This window comes from Thamnophis sirtalis, unplaced genomic scaffold (assembly GCF_051295495.1).
Source record: "Thamnophis sirtalis isolate CommonGarterSnake01/CBP01778 unplaced genomic scaffold, rThaSir2_p1.2 scaffold_9, whole genome shotgun sequence".
NCBI lineage: Eukaryota > Metazoa > Chordata > Lepidosauria > Squamata > Natricidae > Thamnophis > Thamnophis sirtalis.
The window spans coordinates 7,810,258-7,828,691 of record NW_028261389.1 but is presented as its reverse complement, the minus strand read 5'-3'; the positions used below and the strand labels follow the sequence as shown (position 1 = coordinate 7,828,691).

The 18,434-nt window shown below is 36.9% G+C and overlaps 1 protein-coding gene across 23 annotated transcripts in view; it reads right to left on the bottom strand.

Moving 5' to 3' along the window:
* Positions 1–2,418: 2,418 nt before the first annotated feature.
* Positions 2,419–18,434, bottom strand: part of CELF2 (CUGBP Elav-like family member 2) — a 669,316-nt gene continuing 653,300 nt past the window's right edge. For all 23 annotated transcript variants that reach the window (XM_087722719.1, XM_087722718.1, XM_087722722.1 and 20 more), the window contains 3 exons: positions 13,074–13,217; positions 8,322–8,493; positions 2,419–6,840 (listed from right to left, as the gene is read on the bottom strand). In XM_087722719.1, the coding sequence (XP_087578845.1) occupies positions 8,366–8,493; positions 13,074–13,217 (272 nt within the window). In that variant the 3' untranslated portion in view covers positions 2,419–6,840; positions 8,322–8,365. The remainder of the gene's footprint in view (positions 6,841–8,321; positions 8,494–13,073; positions 13,218–18,434) is intronic.

The window sequence follows — 18,434 nt, the reverse complement described above, 5'->3', positions numbered from 1 at the left end:
TTTTAAAAATAAAAATAAAAACAAAACCAAAACCCTAATACATATATATCCACTTAAAGTGACTGTGTACTCCTAAATTCTAATTTGTTATATTGTGAAACTGCACAATACAGAATAAAAAGTGAAACTTACAGCTTGTTTTAAAACACAAAATCCTAAACACTAAATATAAGCAAATGGAAAGGATAAAACCAAGCCAAAGTTTGTTTTAAATTTTCTAAACTAAGCCAACTTTCTTTCAATCGACTGGAAATCAAACTTGAAAAACAGTTATGATCAGGGGGCTCACAAGAGTTAAGCCACCATATTTCCCCCCCACCCATTTTTGTTTAAATCTCCAGTATAAAAAAGTTCCACTGGTACAAAATGCGTGCGTACAATCAAGTTTTATAAGCAGGAAAGCCTGTGGTTGGTTACTTGGTTGGTTTGTTTTATTTTCCTCATTTCGTTTTCCATTTTGCTTTTGGCTCAAATTCCATCAAACAGCAAAATCCAAATGCATCGACAAAACAGAAACAATACTCAAAATGGTCTTACAGTTTCTCACTACATTGCAGTAACTTTGGCTTTTCTTAGACAAAATAAAAATAGAAAGAAGCAAAAACCTAGGTTATAATCCATTGGTACCACAGGCTCAGCTCCCATACACTGAGAATTCATAGAGGGTTGAAAGAAAAATCTGCTTTTACCTTCTGCCATAGGAATGCAGAACTGGTCAAGGTATTGAAGGGCTTGGTTGTCCCAGGAAGACCCTCCTCTTTTAATTCGTAAGGGGTGAAGAATAATTTCCATGAGCAACACTGAGATCTGCCCAGCCCGAAGAATTCCCTGAGCATGAATGCCACATCTGTGGTAGGAATGGTTCATTTCCTGAGTTTTTGATTCTCTCAACTTAAAAAAGTTGTCATTAGTTGACAAACAACAATTTCTCACAGCACAACGTCCTCCACCCCCCCTCCCCAAAACCTGGTACACAGGATATGACATTATTCAGAAAAAACAATGAAATTACTTAATTTTTTTTTTGTTAATTAGCACTTAAGTTAATAGAAACAGAAACAGCAACATGAGCCAAAGAGTAGCACAAGCTGAGAAATAACCCCTATGGTGAAAGAAAGATGAACTTGTTACACCTTTGAATACGGCCATTTCGCATGACTAATTTGGTTGGGAAACTACGGTTTTGTGCTTTCGGAGTTAAAATTTTGAAATGCAACCATTCCTGGTTACTTTTTATTATTATTATTTTCTTTTTTCTTCCTCTATGAATAAAAGCCCTTTGCACTCTCACAGTTTCCCTTCAACGTTTCATCTTTTATATATGAAGAACTTGTGTACAAGTGCAGTGCATAAGGCCTTGGTGTGAAGCTATAATTTTGCTAGCTGGTTTTTTTCCCCCTTGCAATCTTTTATGCTGCAAATACAAGCAGCGGTGGGTGTATCTTAATTCAGGATAGAAATTGTTGAGAAAGTGACAGCTTTTCTTTCCTGTTGATGCCTGTTCCTTCTTTTCCTCCCAGTACTTTGTCCCTAGGAAATGGCCCAATATTGCAAATTAAACCTCTCTTTGAAAATCAAGAGTTCCCTTGGGGCTGCAAAATGAACAATGCCTGGGAAATAATGAGGAATGGGGCTGGCAAGCAGAGAGAGTGAGTGAGAGGGAGAGAGAGAGTGAGAGTGAGAGAGAGAGTGAGAGTGAGAGGGAGGGAGGGAGAGGGAGGGAGAGGGAGAGAGAGAGAGAGAGAGAGAGAGAGAGAAAGAGAGAGAGAGAGAGAGAGAAGAAAGCTTCCCACTTGGATAGGTGCAAATTCATAAGACAGAAGTTATGGAGTTTAGCACCAGCAGGACAAAGCATTCATCATTGTGTTGGCCATCCAAGTGCTGTTAATTACACACTTGTCGTTGCCATTTTAACAGGGTTGGTGTGGGGTTTTGAAACAATCCCCAGTTGACATGGAAGGGGTATGAGTTTTCTTACGTGGGATCTGATTTTCTTTTCCAAACAGTATATTTATTTGGGAAATGTTAGATGCTGAACTATAATAACGTCCTGGAAAAAATGTTTCGTGATCTCCTACTACATTTATGTTAACAATTGAGCAAGAAAAATGGTGTAACAAGTGCAAAGTTATCCCTCAAGGATTCAGCAAAGCCCCAGAAGAAGAAACATGAGACAATCATGGAGCACTTATCTATTAACTGAGAATGTCTCTGTATTAAAAGTCTTTTTCTTGCTTTCTTCTCTCTCTCTCTCTCTCTGCATTATTTGGATTCTAGTGCTTGCCATCTACGGCTTCTCTAAAAATAAACATGCTTCCTCATCCCCTTTTAGAAAGAATGTAAAAGCAAACTGGTAGATTATCACCTGCTATCTTGAAAATAATTTATATGGGGAATTGGGGGGAAAGAGGAAAAATGGGATATGTTTTAAATGAGAGTGGAAAGGATTAGACAATAGGAAATGATTTTGGCACTTTTAAAAAATCAGTAGCATGAAAAGCTGCTGAAATAATCTTGGCTTGGAAAGAGGTTTATATTTGCCACTATAGAATACCAAAATCTAGTTGATGAATAGGAGTGCTATTCTGTTCAATCTAACTTCAAAGAAACAAGGCAATGAAGTGTTATCATTCCTTAGTTCCTTGGTTATTATTCTGCAAAATCTAAGGATTTGCAGAACTTTCTCTTTGATGTGAACAGATAGTAAGTAGTACGGTACATGCTTGCAGGATCGTGCCCACGTATTGTTTACAACAGATAATAAGAGATACAAAATAGCTAAGCAACTACCTTTAGGTTTCATAATTTTCTACTGATGGAACATGCAGATTTCTGAGTTATGCAGAGCCACTATGGCTGTGAAGTGAACAGAACCCAGCAGGGGCAATAAACATACCAACTCTATAACTGCGTTATGTAGCAAAATTAAATTTAATCCCCTGTAGCTTTTCCATTTCTTGTTTTTCACTGAGTGAAAATGGTGAAGTCCTGTGGCCTCTTAAAGATGGCCATATTTACAATGTCAGAGACTTTTGTGAACTGCAGCGCCTTCAAGAGTGGATGTATGGGTGCTATTAGCTCAGCTTCATGATGCTTGTGGAAGGAATGAATGGTATTCACACAAAGGACGATGCCGTAGGACAATACCAGATGTGTCCTCAGGCACGGTCACAAAAATCAAGATGGTTGTGACAAGCGAAGCTCCATCTAGTTTTTTTTTTTAATGTGCACTGTTGTAGCCAGCATTTTTATTCTGGTGACCATAATTTCTGGACACCTCTGGTAAATAAAATAACCTTTGTATTGTAAGGATGGGACTTCGCTTTTGTTACCCACTTCAGAAAAAAAGAAAATAACAATCGCATCCTAAATTGCCTCCCTTATTTGACTTCCTCTTCTGTCAGTACGACTGCCGTAGTGTAACTACATAGATTATGAATGGCAGGTGTGAATTTCTGAATACTTATGCCCCCAGGCCAAGACATTCCAACTAGCTATGGTAAAAATCTCCCAATGCAAAGCCTGCGTCTGTGTCTCCTTACAATACAAGTGCAGCAAACACAATGGGTTTGCTGAATTTTTTTAAAAAGTCTGTTCTGAAATACAGGAAGCTCTGATTTAGCAATGCTCCCCATTGCATTTAAGAATGCCTCCGATGTTCAGAACCATGTCTCCAAACTGCTCAGAGAAAGCAAATTGTCCTCACAAACAGTCAAAGAGCATGACTTTGGCCAGTTCCGCGTACTGAATGAAACAAAGAAGAAAAGGGGCGCACGTGGGATGGGAAGGGTAGAGGTGGAGAAGCAAATCAGGAGTATGGGTTGATACCTGCAACTCACTTCATGTGGGTTCTGCTTTAAAGAGTACACTGTGTTGGGTTGAGACAACATCTCGGAGACTCTGGGTTTCTGACCTGTGCAGTGCACATGGTTGAGATGGGGCTAGATGGTGACAAGCAATGCTCAATGGAAAAATGCTAAAAACAGCAACAAGACACCATTTTGCCTTCTTCCTGGATTGTGCCTTACTAAGATTCCATGGTGTTAAGAAAAGGAAAGCTTTGAAAAGAACAACCGGGTTTTACTAAGGGAAGCAGCAAAGCTGCTGTGAGGAGAGGGCTTGGGAAGAGAAGGAAATGCTGGCAAGGTCCCCTGATGCTTTGATTGAAGGGTTGGAAAATGTGTGGAAAATCTCCAGATTGGGAGACAGGACAAGATGGAGGGGCCTGCAAGCGGGTCAGCCATTTGTGCCACAGCTTCAGAGGAACTGATGGAAAACAATCTTTATGTTCTTCTTTGGAATGAGAGTCCAGCTAGTCTAGTCAGCCCCATAATGTCACGGGCAGCAGGGCCAATCTCACACCAGAGGAGGACATGTAAAACCACCATGCGTGCAATTGCTTCTCAGAGCATCAATAGCTTCCATCCCTCCAGAAGCTCTAAAGACCCGCGTTCACAAAAACAGATTTTGGCCTATTGCAATTTGTTCTCAGGCTGAGGAACTACAGAGCCATCATTTTGCTTCTGCCTTTTTGAGGATTTGCTCCAAGTCAGAAGCCTGCATGTTCATCAACTAACAGGAATGAATTCTGCTAACAAAAGATACCGCTATATCTACTTTGTATCTATTGCATCTGGACCAACATAGTACAAATATGGCAGCTAGCACATCAGAGCATTTAGATGTGTGTAAACCTCATCCATAAAAAGGAGTTTAACTGCAGTGCACAAGAACGTTTCATCCAGGAAGTTCTAGTGCGCTGGATTTAATCAAAAATTCATTTAATTTTATTATAAAAATATTTTTTTTTTATGATTTCAAATTGTGGGTTCAATTCTCCTATCTAGGAGTGGTTACACAATACATAATTAAAGAATTATTTTTACTTTTTAAATACAGAATATCATATACCAGCAGCATATTAAAAGCTCTTTTTAAGAAAAGATTTTAAAAAACAAAACAAAACAAAGGAGCTCTACAATTTCTAAATATCTTTTTTTTTTAGTTATAGATACAGAAGAACTTTAGACAGCAGTAAAATATTTTTTTTCGTCCTTCAGATCTGCTCTATGCATTTTTCTGATTTCAATCATGTATTAAATAAAGCACAAAAAATTAGGTGTATATGTGTATGTGCGTGCATGTGTGTGTGTGTATGTGCACATTTGTGTATGAATATACATGCACAAATATGCATGTGTGTGTGTGTGTGTAATGTGTATATAAAAATAAAGAGCAAAATGGTGAATGTATAAAAGTATTAACTCTCAAGACAGCTCTGGGTGGAAAGGGTTAAAAGTTCAAAACTTTCTCACCTTAGAGGTTTCCATACATTATGAGGAAATTACATTGTGAGGTTTGCATTCACAGCATTGATGCGCAGAATGGTTAGAAAAGGGAAACATGGGCACTTATACAATGTTTTACAAAAAACATCCAAGAGAAATAACAAACAACAACAATTTCAGGCAACAAGACCACAGGATAGCAAGTTAACAAACTTTTTAACCTCTTTTTTCCTTTAAATATTAGGGATTTATACAAAACACATAATAAAATACCCATGTTATCAAATTACTTCACACAAGAAACACACTGAAGCTCTAGGAAGAGAAGTACCTTTGGAATTTGGCACTAATTTTTTTCCCCCCACTGAGTTCTTATTATTTATTTAAAAGGAAAACTGAATCACATTTTGCTGAACACAAACACATCGAAATTGTCCACAATAATAATTTTAAAAAAATCGACATCAATGCCTCACAGAAGCCAACACAAACTTAGTCTGGAATAGTTTTTATTTTTCACATGAAAACTTTTTTTTTTTTTTAAATTTTAAGCAAACAATTTTTTTTTCCATTTTTTGAAATTCATTTTTTTTGTTCTGTTGTTGATCTTCAAGTAAAAACCAATTTCAAACCTGTTGTTTATAAACACAGAACACTTAAAGACCATGAGGAACCCCCTCCCAATGATGAGACCACAACTTAATTCACAAAAGCACCAAATGAAACAATAGCTTACAATAACCTTTCTCCTGTACATCGAAACAGTATAAAATATAGGTAATTTTCATGTGCATTAATTCATGGATTGTCTAACTTGTGAATCAGTTCAGCAAAAGGTGACAAATAGGTAGCATTTGCCCTAAAACAGGGTAAATATTTTTTATACTAATCTACAAAAAGTGGTTCTATATATATATATTCTTAATGAGAAAGTGAGCCACCTAAAATGGCCTTATCAAAAAACTTTACACTGCCTGAAAAATGTAAAAACTATTACAGACCTCTAGAGACTTAAAATCAGACAGTTCTTCATTTCAAACTATTTCGGAAGTAGTCTGTTAGAAACCAACATTCTGTGCCTGTGTGGACACATATTGCTATGTCATTAAGAGACCAGCCAGAATGCCAGTCTCTGTCTAATACTTTCAAGTCTGTTTTTTTTTTTACAGAAAAAAAGAAAAGAATAAAAGGGGGGGAAAAGGAAAAAAGGAACACCGAAAACTTTAAACAAAACATTTTGCCACAGGTTTTGTGTGTGTGTGTGTATGTGTGTGTGTGTGTTAATACTCCTATCATAAATTTGACTACGAATAAATTTTGATCTTGCATAAATGCAGCAATGCTTTTCACATTGACTTCCCAGAATTCATATAGCTAGATGAGGTCACATGCAAATTTCAAAGGTTCAAACTATAGATCAAAGATCAGTAGGAGAACCAAATTATGATGTGAGGTCAGAAAGACATCAGAAACAATGACGGGACGATGAAACTTTTTTAAGACGTCACAGGGACATGCTAGGCAAACGATGAACTAACGGGCATGAAGATGTCTAGGGAAAAACAAGGAAGAGGAAAAAGTTATGGAGAGTCTATGCAGCAGAAACAAAAATCATTTTAATGGGTGCAGGAGAAAACTAATGCAAATTTTTTCATCATTAGAGTCCCAGCCATTCACACAATTTGCATTAACTGTACACTTGGTCAACAACGGCCACAATGAAAGAGCCCCAAAGAATCCATTAGAATGGAGGTTTCTTTTTTTAAAAAAAAATGGATTCTTATTTCATTTGGGGAAGGAAAAGGGTGGGAAGGAATCAGGACCCCATTTCAACAGAGGTAACATCAAGAGGAGTAGGAGTGGATTGAAGGGAATCAAGAGAAAGAGTGAGCAAAACAAACGAACAAACAAACCCCAAGACAACTAAATTTTAAAGTAGATAATGGAAAGAACGGACAAGTTAACAAAGACAATATACAAACAAGAGGAGAGAAATTATGAACCATAAAAGATGTAGGGTTCAACGGTGAAAAAGCACCTATTCTTGGCACGTGTACTCTAGAGACTACTTCAAAATGATCTAGCTACCAGACAGAGCTGGTCTTTAGGTATCCAATAAGTTAACAATAGGCAATAAATAACTTCCATTATTTCTGAGGCAGTAAAAATTTTTGTATAAAAATAGAAATGCTTTTTACAAATAAAATTTACAGGCCTGTGGCTTTCTTTTGTATCTATTATTATTTATTTATTTATTATTATTATTAAATTTTTATCTTTCAAGAAACATCAAGTATTGTCATTCTTATTTATTTATTTTTTTTAAACCCTGTAGCTTTAGAAACAGATCTCTATGTCTTTTTTTTTATACTAATGCTCTTTACAAAAAAAAAAAAAAAACAACCTGAAGAACTTAAAAAACAAAAAAAGGAAAACGAAACACAAAGAGGTAAAATATATAAAGACAACCAGTGTTTAAACAGGATAATGTAACCACGTCTCAATCTGAAGCCCTAAGAATGTTAAATATTAAAGGTTCTTAAGAAGAAGGAAGAATCAACTGAAGTAATGGAAAAAAAATGTTGTGTTCTAAATGAGTCACTTTCTTGGCCAAGGGCCATAGCTTTATTAAGCAATTTCAGAACTGGTGCCATATACGGATAATTCAGGATTGCTTTCATTATCCTCATCCAAAGTGTTAAGGACACCAGGGCCGAGAAAGTCAAGTTGCAATTTTTCTTTTTTGACAGCTCTAATTATTAAGATTGTAGCGTATGGATGGGTGCTTTCCCTTCAATGCTCATTAAAATAAAATTTAAAAAAAAAAATCTGAGTTGCTAATTCAAATCTTGTAGGTCATCCCACAATTATTATTATTTTTTTGGTTAGGTTAGCCAAGTTTCTCTTAAACAAGTGGGGAAAATGGAAGCAGGATTGTCAAATGGCTGTCTCTTTAGAGGTGGCGGGCCAGGTGTTCTTATGTTCTTTCTCAACCCCACCCCAAGCAAGGGTGGGCTTGCTGAAGAGACTTACCCTAAGGAAACTAAATTAAGAGCAGAAAGCTTCTGGGAGAACGGTCAGTAAGGTTTGCTGTCATTTTTTGAGCGCTTCAGCTGTACTTTCAGGCGTTTCATGCCAATTTGAAAGCCGTTCATCGCCTGTATTGCAGCTTGTGCCGAGACAGGATTGTCATAGCTAACAAAACCTAGAATGCACAAAAGGAGGTAAAGGGGTTAGGGGGGAAGAGACAGAGGGGAAAAAAAACAAGTGCATAAGAACTAGCAGAAAATCGTTAGCATTCGGATTCTTTCACGGTGTTTTCCAGCATAAAGACTGAGAAGCGTTTGATTTCCTTTCTTCAATTCTGTCACTTCGACTTGCTTCCTAATTCCCTTCCTGTCACTTCTGTTTTGGTTTCTCCTTTGTGGGCTTTAATAGGCAACTTTCTCAATTGTTCTTCCATTGATTACAAAACCCAAATGGTTTTTGGATGTAAGGGTACATTTAGTATTTTAGGTCCAAAATGATACAGTGGAGATATCATTTCAGACTTTGGGGTTTAAGACATCAGTCCTACCAGATACCTTGGATAAAAGGGATACTATTTATATATCCACTTAATTTCACAGATATTGATCTGCAAGGTTTGTAAAGCTTACTAAGCCACAAAACAAAACAAAAACTTTAACCAAACATCATATGTTGTGCTAATGCATCTATAGGCAGTCCTCAACTTACGACCACAATTGAGCCCAACATTTCTGTGGTTAAGCGAGATATTTGTTAAGTGAATTTTCCCCACAGTTTTACAACCTTTCTTGACCCAGACATTAAGTGAATCACTGCAGCTGTTAAGATGTGGCACAGTTGTTTAGTGAATCTGGCTTTCCCATTGACTTTGCTTGTCAGAAGGTCGCAAAAGGAGATCACTTGACTCTGGGATGCTACCACCACCAAGTATCTGAATTTTGATTACATGATCCTAGGGATGCTACAATCGTCGTAAGTTTTTAAAAATGGTCATAAGTACTTTTTTCAATAAGGTTGCAACATTGAATGGTCATTAAATGAATTGTTGTATGTTGAGAACTACCTCTACTAAGTTTCAATTGGTCTGGGACCATATGTCAGGGAAAAGGGCGGCCTATAAATGTCAAATAAATGACTAAAAAATGACTAAAAATAGGAGCAATATGTTATCAAGGTTAGTTCAGCAAAGAGACACAGCAGAGAAAGTGGGAAAATAATTATGCCATTTGGACTGATGGCAAAAAAACTGTTTTCAATGTTCCTCCCCCCCTCCAACAATTCTTTTTATTTAGTTCCTTCCATATGACATTGGTTTTGCAATAGAAGAGTTGTCAAGTTATTTATTTTTATAAATAAAATTCTCAAAGTATGACCCATATGCAATAGATATGGACCAGCACATTAGTGATTTATTATTTTATTCTATTCTTATGCTGGCTTTAAAAGTTTATAAAAAATTCTGGTGCTGTTTGCCACCACTAATTTATTCTTCTTTTGAATGTTGAAAAACTTCACTTTGAAGTGTCTGTTTTCTCAGATACATTTTTCCTGCTTTGTAACTTGTAGTTCAAATTATGCTTATCAAAGAATTGAATAAAGCAAAAAAATATCAAAATAATTTGATTATAATACAACAGATTATATCTTTCTTAATTTTTGTTGTTTAAAGTTTATAATTATCCTGAATCTGTTTATTAATCAATTAAATTAAATATGTTTTTAATTGTTAAAAATTCACCTTGTCAAGTAGATTACATAATACCTTGTAGTCCAAATAAACAAAGAGCAATACATACATAATAAAACTTAAGGGAAAAGCAAAAATTATTAGAGGTAAGGAAGATTAGAAGAAAAAAGTTTTGAAACTGTCCTAAAGTCCAGTGAAATGCATTCTGAGATGGGAGGGGAGATATTTAGATATTCAACTATTTTTTTACTAGTCGATGCATTAGTTCATTCCATTTTATTTTATATTCAGTTCCTATTTTTATTCTTCTCTGTTAATATTCCATCTTGGCTGAATTTTAACTAAACCATAGGAAATAATGCCCTGCAGATATATTAAAGCTATTGTTATTTCTTAGGCACAATGATGCAATTTTGGCTGCAAATTTGCATAAAACGGGAAAATTAAAACTAGCATCAAAAAGAATAATTATTGAACAAATACTGTATGTCAATGTAACTATACTACATTTAAGAGAGTCGGTTTGTGGCAGTGACTAAGACATGAGGCTAGAAACTGTGACACTACATAAAGCCAGCTGGGTGACCTTTGGCCAGTCACTTTCCCTCAACGTAGGAATGATACAACAGCAGAGTTGGAAGGGACCTTGGAGGTCTTCTAGTCCAACCCCCTGCCTAGGCAGGAAACCCTATACCATTTCAGACAAATGGCTATCCAACATCTTCTTAAAAACTTCCAGTGTTGGGGCATTCACAACTTCTGGAGGCAACTTCTGTTCCACTGATTAATTGTTCTAACTGTCAGGAAATTTCTCCTCAGTTCTAAGTTGCTTCTCTCCTTGATTAGTTTCCACCCATTGCTTCTTGTTCTACCCTCAGGTGCCTTGGAGAATAGTTTGACTCCCTCTTCTTTGTGGCAACCCCTGAGATATTGGAACACTGCTATCAACTCCCCTAGTCCTTCTTTTCATTAAACTAGACATACCCAGTTCTTGCAACCGTTCTTCATATGTTTTAGTCTCCAGTCCCCTAATCATCTTGTTTGCTCTTCTCTGCACTCTTTCTAGAGTCCTCACATCTTTTCTACATCATGGCGACCAAAACTGAATGCAGTATTCCAAGTGTGGCCTTACCAAGGCAATTTAAAGTGGTATTAACACTTCACGTGATCTTGATTCTATCCCTCTGTTTATGCAACCTAGAACTGTGTTGACTTTTTTGACAGCTGCTGCACACAGCTGGCTCCTATTTAAATGGTTGTCCACTAGGACTCCAAGACCCCTCTCACAGTTACTACTATTGAGCAAGGTACCAACTATACTGTACCTATGCATTTCATTTTTTCTTGCCTAAATGTAGAACCTCACTCTTTTCACCATTGAACTTCATTTCATTAGATAGTGCCCAATGTTCAAGTTTGTTGAGGCAAACTTGAGGAATGAGGCAATGGCAATTTATTTCTGAAAAATCTTGCCAAGAAAACTGCAGAGACTTGTCAAAGCAATCTCTAAAAATCAGCCATAATTGAATGGAAGGAGAAAAAAAAGTGTTTGCAATGCAACTGCATAGTCTTTCTCAGAGCAGGAAATATTTAATATAATCTGCAAATAACGAGTTAAACATGGAGAGGTGCTTTTTTAACACAATAGAGAACAATTAGACACTCACAACAAGGTGCCTTGATTGTCTAATAAATGACATTCCTTCACACAGGATGTAATTAGTTTTATGCATTTGACAGTTCTGTTGTGCTTTTAGGAAAATATTTTTTAGGCATTTTTCCTGATTCAACCACAAATGCTTGTACTTTTCAAAATTAATAGGAGTTGCTGTGAGGAAAGAAACATTTTATTTTATTATGTAACTTTCAATGTCTTTCCTTTTTTTTGGTTAAAATTGTTATAAAGGACAAAGCAAAGAGCACCTCCTTTATCAAGAACATAAAGATAAATCTATTTGGTGGAGAATGACTAGGAGTGGATGTTAACCAATGCCTCTAATTCGCATCAGCAATAAATCCTAGGTGGTGAACCTTACAACTGCACACTTGGAAAGAGCCCTTGAGGCTATCAAGTCCAACTCCTTGCTCAATGTAAGTTAAGATTCACTTAACAACTCTGGCAGGAAAAGGCATAAAATGGGGCAAAACTCACTTAACAAATGTCTTGCTTAGCAACATAAATTGTGGTTATACGTCAAGGGCTACATATATGTATATGTATCATCATCATCATCATCATCATCATCATCATCATCATCATCACCTATCCACTGCAGGATGAATGCCTCTTCTGCTTGTTTCTAACCAATATGGTCCTGATCTTTCCTTTGTCAATTGGGCTTACAATACTTGCTGATGTATATGGTGTTGTATATATGTATGTATACCGGACTTGGTATTCAGCAGGTTCTGATCAGTTCTGGAGAACCGGTAATGGAAATTTTGATTAGTTAGGAGAACCGGTAAATACCATCTGTGGCTGGCCCCGCCCCATCTATTCTCTGCCTCCCGAGTCCCAGATGATTGGGAGGGAATGGGGATTTTGCAGTAACCTTCCCCTGGAGTGGGGAGGGAATGGTAAATACCATCTCTGGCTGGCCCCGCCCCATCTATTCTCTGCCTCCCGAGTCCCAGATGATCGGGAGGGAATGGGGATTTTGCAGTAACCTTCCCCTGGAGTGGGGAGGGAATGGAGATTTTACAGTATTCTTCCCCTGCCATGCCCACCAAGCCATGCCATGCCATGCCCACCAAGTCAGGCCCACAGAACTGGTAGTAAAAATGTTTGAATCCCACCACTGATGTGTATGTATACATATGTGTGTGTGTGTTTGTGTGTGGATGGGCGTGTATGTCTGCCCTAAAGAGAAGAAACAATGTTCAAAGAACCAATTGTAGATCACACTAGAATGATGATTAATGTAAAAAAGATATAGCTACAATTCTCTGGTGGAAGGCAAGATACAACAATAAATGTTGAATCTAAGATGTCAGTTTGGGAAAAAGAGGAAGATGAAAGGGTAGATAGTATGTTAGATTTTTGGTGTTCTGTACTGAATGTTACATACCAAAACACTTGCTCAGATTAGTCTGTTTGTCAATGAAGACCTTAGCAGAAATAACATTTCCAAAAGGCATAAACATCTGCAGAATATCCTGGTCTCCAAACTCTTGTGGGAGATGATAAATGAAAAGGTTTGCTCCTTCTGGACCTTTTAAGAAAAGAGAGAACAGGCAGCCAGAATCAGCTCTTTCATTTTAGGCTGAAAACATTCACTAAGTATATAATTCAGCTCACTTTTTCCCTCTGTGGAGTCTTTCAAATATGTTAGGACTGGAAGGGAAACAAAGATGTTTTATGTTTTTATCCAAGATCTCAACCACCCTCCCCCATAAATTGGGTCCATTGGAGTTGGGTGACCCAATAAATTTAAATGAGAGAATGAACAAATAAGGAAAATTGAAAACGAAAAAGGATTGTGAAGCAATTCAAATATTTATTTTTTACATTCTCTATAAAATGATTGAAGTGTGAAAGAACTGGTATTTATTTAAATTTATTATAGTTGTCCAGCTCAAATAGATTTATAAACCAATTTATGAAACAGACCATCAGGGAAACCTATCTCAATACAATTTTCAGAGGTCTGTGAAAATGATAAAATAAAAACAACAAAGCATCAAAAACATGCTGATAGAGAAATGATTTAGAAAACAAGAATTCCTAGACATTTCATATGCCAAAATATGCATTGTAAGCTTTCTTCTGCTCTGTTTTTTTGCAGTTGTTTGGAGAAAAATAATCCTCTTTGTATCTGTTACATATCCGTTAAATAATATGGAGAATAAAGTTTAGAATACTGCTTTTTATTTCAGCACAAAGCTGATTATTATTTTTTCTTTCACATTAACTTTTTATCTTCTTGGTTCTCCTAAATGAATAAAAATGAAGAGATGCTACATTTCTGGCAAGTCCATATCAATAAACTCTAGAAGGCAACGTTTTTTAGAATTTTTTTTTAGAATTTTATTAGTATTTGTAGGCCGCCCTTTTCCCTGAGGGGACTCAGGGCGGCTCACACAAAACTGGGAAGGGGGAATACAGACATTAAGACAGAAACCATGTAATAAAATAGCAAGCAACATACATTCATCATTCGGGAGGGGTAACTATCCTATCCCCAGGCCTGACGGGCGAGCCAGTTCTTCAAGGCTATGCGGAAGGCTTGGACGGTGGAGAGGGTACGAATCTCCACGGGGAGCTCGTTCCAAAGGGTCGGGGCTACTGCTGAGAAGGCCCTCCTCCTTGTAGTTGCCAGCCGACACTGGCTGGCCGATGGAATACGGAGGAGGCCTAATCTATGGGATCTTATCGGTCGCAGGGATGTAATTGGCAGAAGGCGGTCTCTCAAGTATCCAGATCCACCGCCATGTAGGGCTTTATGGGTGATTAATAGCACCTTGAAGCGCATCCGGAGATCGACAGGTAGCCAGCGCAGCTCGCGGAGGATAGGTGTTATGCGGGTGAATCGGGGTGCACCCGCAATCACTCGCGCGGCTGCATTCTGCACTAGCTGAAGTCGCCGGATGCTCCTCAAGGGCAGCCCCATGTAGAGCACATTGCAGTATTCCAGCCTAGAGGTCACAAGGGCCCGAGAGACTGTTGTGAGAGCCTCCCGATTCAGGTAGGGTCGCAACTGGCGCACCAGGCGAACCTGGGCGAATGCCCCCCTGGTCACAGCCGTTAAGTGGTGGTCAAATGACAGCTGTGGATCCAGGAGGACTCCCAAGTTGCGAACCCTCTCTGAGAGGTATAAAATTTGACCCCCCAGCCTGAGTGGTGGAATAGTAGCCAAATCTTTGGGAGGAAAACACAACAGCCACTCGGTCTTTTCTGGGTTGAACGTTAAATTGCATACATCTTTTATAATCTGATGTTATAAATTTGGTTATTCAATTTTATACCTAGCAAAGCAGCTTTACATTTCTTTACAATGTGGGATATAAAATAATCATAATTATTACTTGTAGTTAATTTATTCTGCAAAATTTCATTTTCTGATATTAAACTTTTTGGAAATCTTAAATATCTCTCTGGGATTGCAATTGGCATGATGGTCAAAACGTTATGATGGCAGCTTTGATTCTTTTGTCTGGCTATCTGTCCATTAAGCCATCCATCCATATTTATATAGCTGCCCATCTCAAGAGCTGGGATGTATTTTTACATCTTTGCGTTCTATATTTTGTACTGCTGACTTATTTATTTATTTATTTATTTATTTATTTATTTATTTATTTATTTATTTATTTATTTATTTATTTATTTATTCCTGTCTATCTCTCTTCCTTTCTGTGGAGCTAAATTCTTTTCTTTTTCTTTTTTTGATGTTCAATCTGTCTGATCTTTCTTTAGTTTCTGCTTTCTACTTTGTTCAAGTCTTGACTTTTTCTTCCCCTTTTTCTAGTGGGGCTTCTGGATTCTTTGCATTTCTTCCAGTCTTGGCTCCCATCTGAGGTAAACCTTTCCCTCACACAGTTCTGAGGGAGTATTAAAAAATGCCTTTCTCCCCCGTCCCCCCTCCCCCAATTTTCCTCAGCTGCTGCTTCCTTTCCCTTGCCCGTTTCTTATCAGGGCTGTCTATCCTTTAATTTTTATTTTTTTCTTCGATTTCTGATTTTCGGCTCTGTTTATTTATCTTCATCTTCGTGAACTGCCAGGCAGCCATTTTGTCTTCCTTCCTCCTCTCCTCCTTCACTGCCACCTGCTCAATGCTGCTGTTTCATTGGCTGCGGCTACTGGATTGGCAGCTGGGTCACCCTAGCAACAGGGGAGGGCCAAGAAGAAGCTCAGGTACTTTATTACCTGCTCAGGTAGTCTATCCTCAAGGAAGAGAAAGGAATTGGCAGAACTAGCAGGGTGAGTTTGCTTCATACATACATTTTTTTTTTAATGGGTCCCAGATAGTGGGCAGTTCTTCAAATGCCCATTTTAATATTATTTTAATATTAAATAAAATTTATAATATTATTAACATCATTATTTCATATAATATAAATAATCATATAAATAATAATCATATAAATAATAATATAAATAATAATATATTTTGATAATTTTAAAAATATGAAAAACTATTAAACATTAAGATTATTTTAATATTAAAATTCCAACATATTCTGTGAGTGGCAGACTCTATTATAGAAATAAAAAAAACAAAAAACATAGAAAACCGATGGTAGAAAAAAACCTAGTGATCCATCAAGACTGTTTGCTTGCATATATGTGCATATATATATATATATATATATATATATATATATATATATATATATATATATATATATATATATATATATATATATATATATATATATATATATATATATAATATTTATGCTGATAAATAAATAAAGGGAGACTAGTATAGATCTATTTCAAGCTATTTAGCTCTCATCAGCTAGCCATACCCAACTTGGGTATGGCTAGCTGATGAGAGCTAAATAGCTTGAAATAGATCTATACTAGTCTCCCTTTATTTATTTATCAGCATAAATATAACAAATGTAACAAAAAAGGCAACAGTAAAAAATATTGGGTTTCTGTCTGGATGATCTCTTGTGACGAGCCTAATGACAGAGAGTGGAAGTGTGACCTTCCTCCCATACTTGGGCATACCAGGGGTTGTGACTTTAAGTATATATATATATATATATATATATATATATATATATATATATATATATATATATATATATATATATATATATATATATATATATATATATATATATATATATATATATATATATATATATATATATATATATATATATATATATATATATATATATGTATATATATATGTATATATTTGTGTCTGTGTGTGTGTCTGTGTGTGTGTCTGTGTGCGTGTGTCTGTGTGCGTATGTATGTATGTATGTGTGTGTGTATATATATATATATATATATATATATATATATATATATATGTGTGTGTGTGTGTGTGTGTGTACACACACACACACACACACACACACACATATTCGTAGATTTTCACGGATGTAGGTATGCTGGTCTGGTTGTATTTGGGTCTTTTCCCATGTAAGATTGAGACGAGTTCTCACTCGCGTCGCCAAGATACTCTCAATCTTACACGGGAAAAGACCCGAACACGCCAAGACCTGCATACATACATACATACATATACACACACATATACATACATGCACACTTTTTTACTTTTTGTTTGATCAGCACGTGTTTTTTATCCAGCGACCTTCAAATAATAAATGTGATTTATTAGATATTACCATTATATAATTTTTAATATATTATATATTTTTTTAAAAAATGTATATAAATTACATAAACAAACAAAGAAAGGGAATGAACAAAAAATATGATTCTGCTTTCCTTCAGCCTCCTCCTTCTCGTCATTTATTACTGCCAAGGGCTTAGGAAAACGGATTACCCAATTTTGAGCGTTTTTCTTAAAAGACTATCGATAACTCTGATAGCCCATGAATAGATGTGGGTGTCACATATGGTAACAACCGGTTCGCCCATAACAGAAAATGTGAGCATGCACAAGCCTTCCGCGTATGCACACGGGATCGAAAAAACGGCGATTATTTAAGATGGGATAGCGCCAGGGCGGGTGGACGGGCCCAGTTGCTGGTCGAAACTACCGGTTTGCTCGAACCGGTCCAAACCGGCAGCAACCCACCACTGCCCATGAATGCTTGAACATGGAGGCAAATCGCCACACCTGTTTTGTATTGTTTCTTTCCAGCCCTAAATGAGCAAATACAGGTAGTCTTTCTTTTGCTGTGGGGCTGTTTTTGAGGAAATTTGAAGTAAATACTGATTTCTGGGGGGGGGGGAAACCATTGCAAATTGCTACAAATGGTTAAAAATTCAGAATGGTTGCGGAATGCCCAAAATGAGATCACGTCACATGAGGGGGGGGTTGTTGTAACTTTGAATGGATTCTAAGCAACCAGTCATAAGTCGAGGACTACCTATAATTAGATCGAAGAAAAATACTTCTCTAAAGTGATTTTACTTGAAGGACAGGTAGAAACTTAAGAAAGGAATGAATAGGGGAGAAGCCTTTTCCCCCCCCCATTGAACATCTTGCAATTAGCATTAATTTATTTTCAGGCATTCACTTTCTGGGTTTCTTTTGCTCCGTCAGCACCTCATGTGAAGCAATCAATCTTTTATTTGCTTCCCCTCAAGACTCTCCATTAAATAAGCGACCCTTCATTGTAACCACGATGGATGGATTTGGTCAACCTCCAAACACTATTTTGTTTTTTAAAAAAAGCTACGTTTGTAGTGTACATGCAAATCCAGATAGGGGAGCTCCTTCCCCACCAGAAATGGAAAAACGAATTCAAGGACGGTTTGAACCAGAGCACTT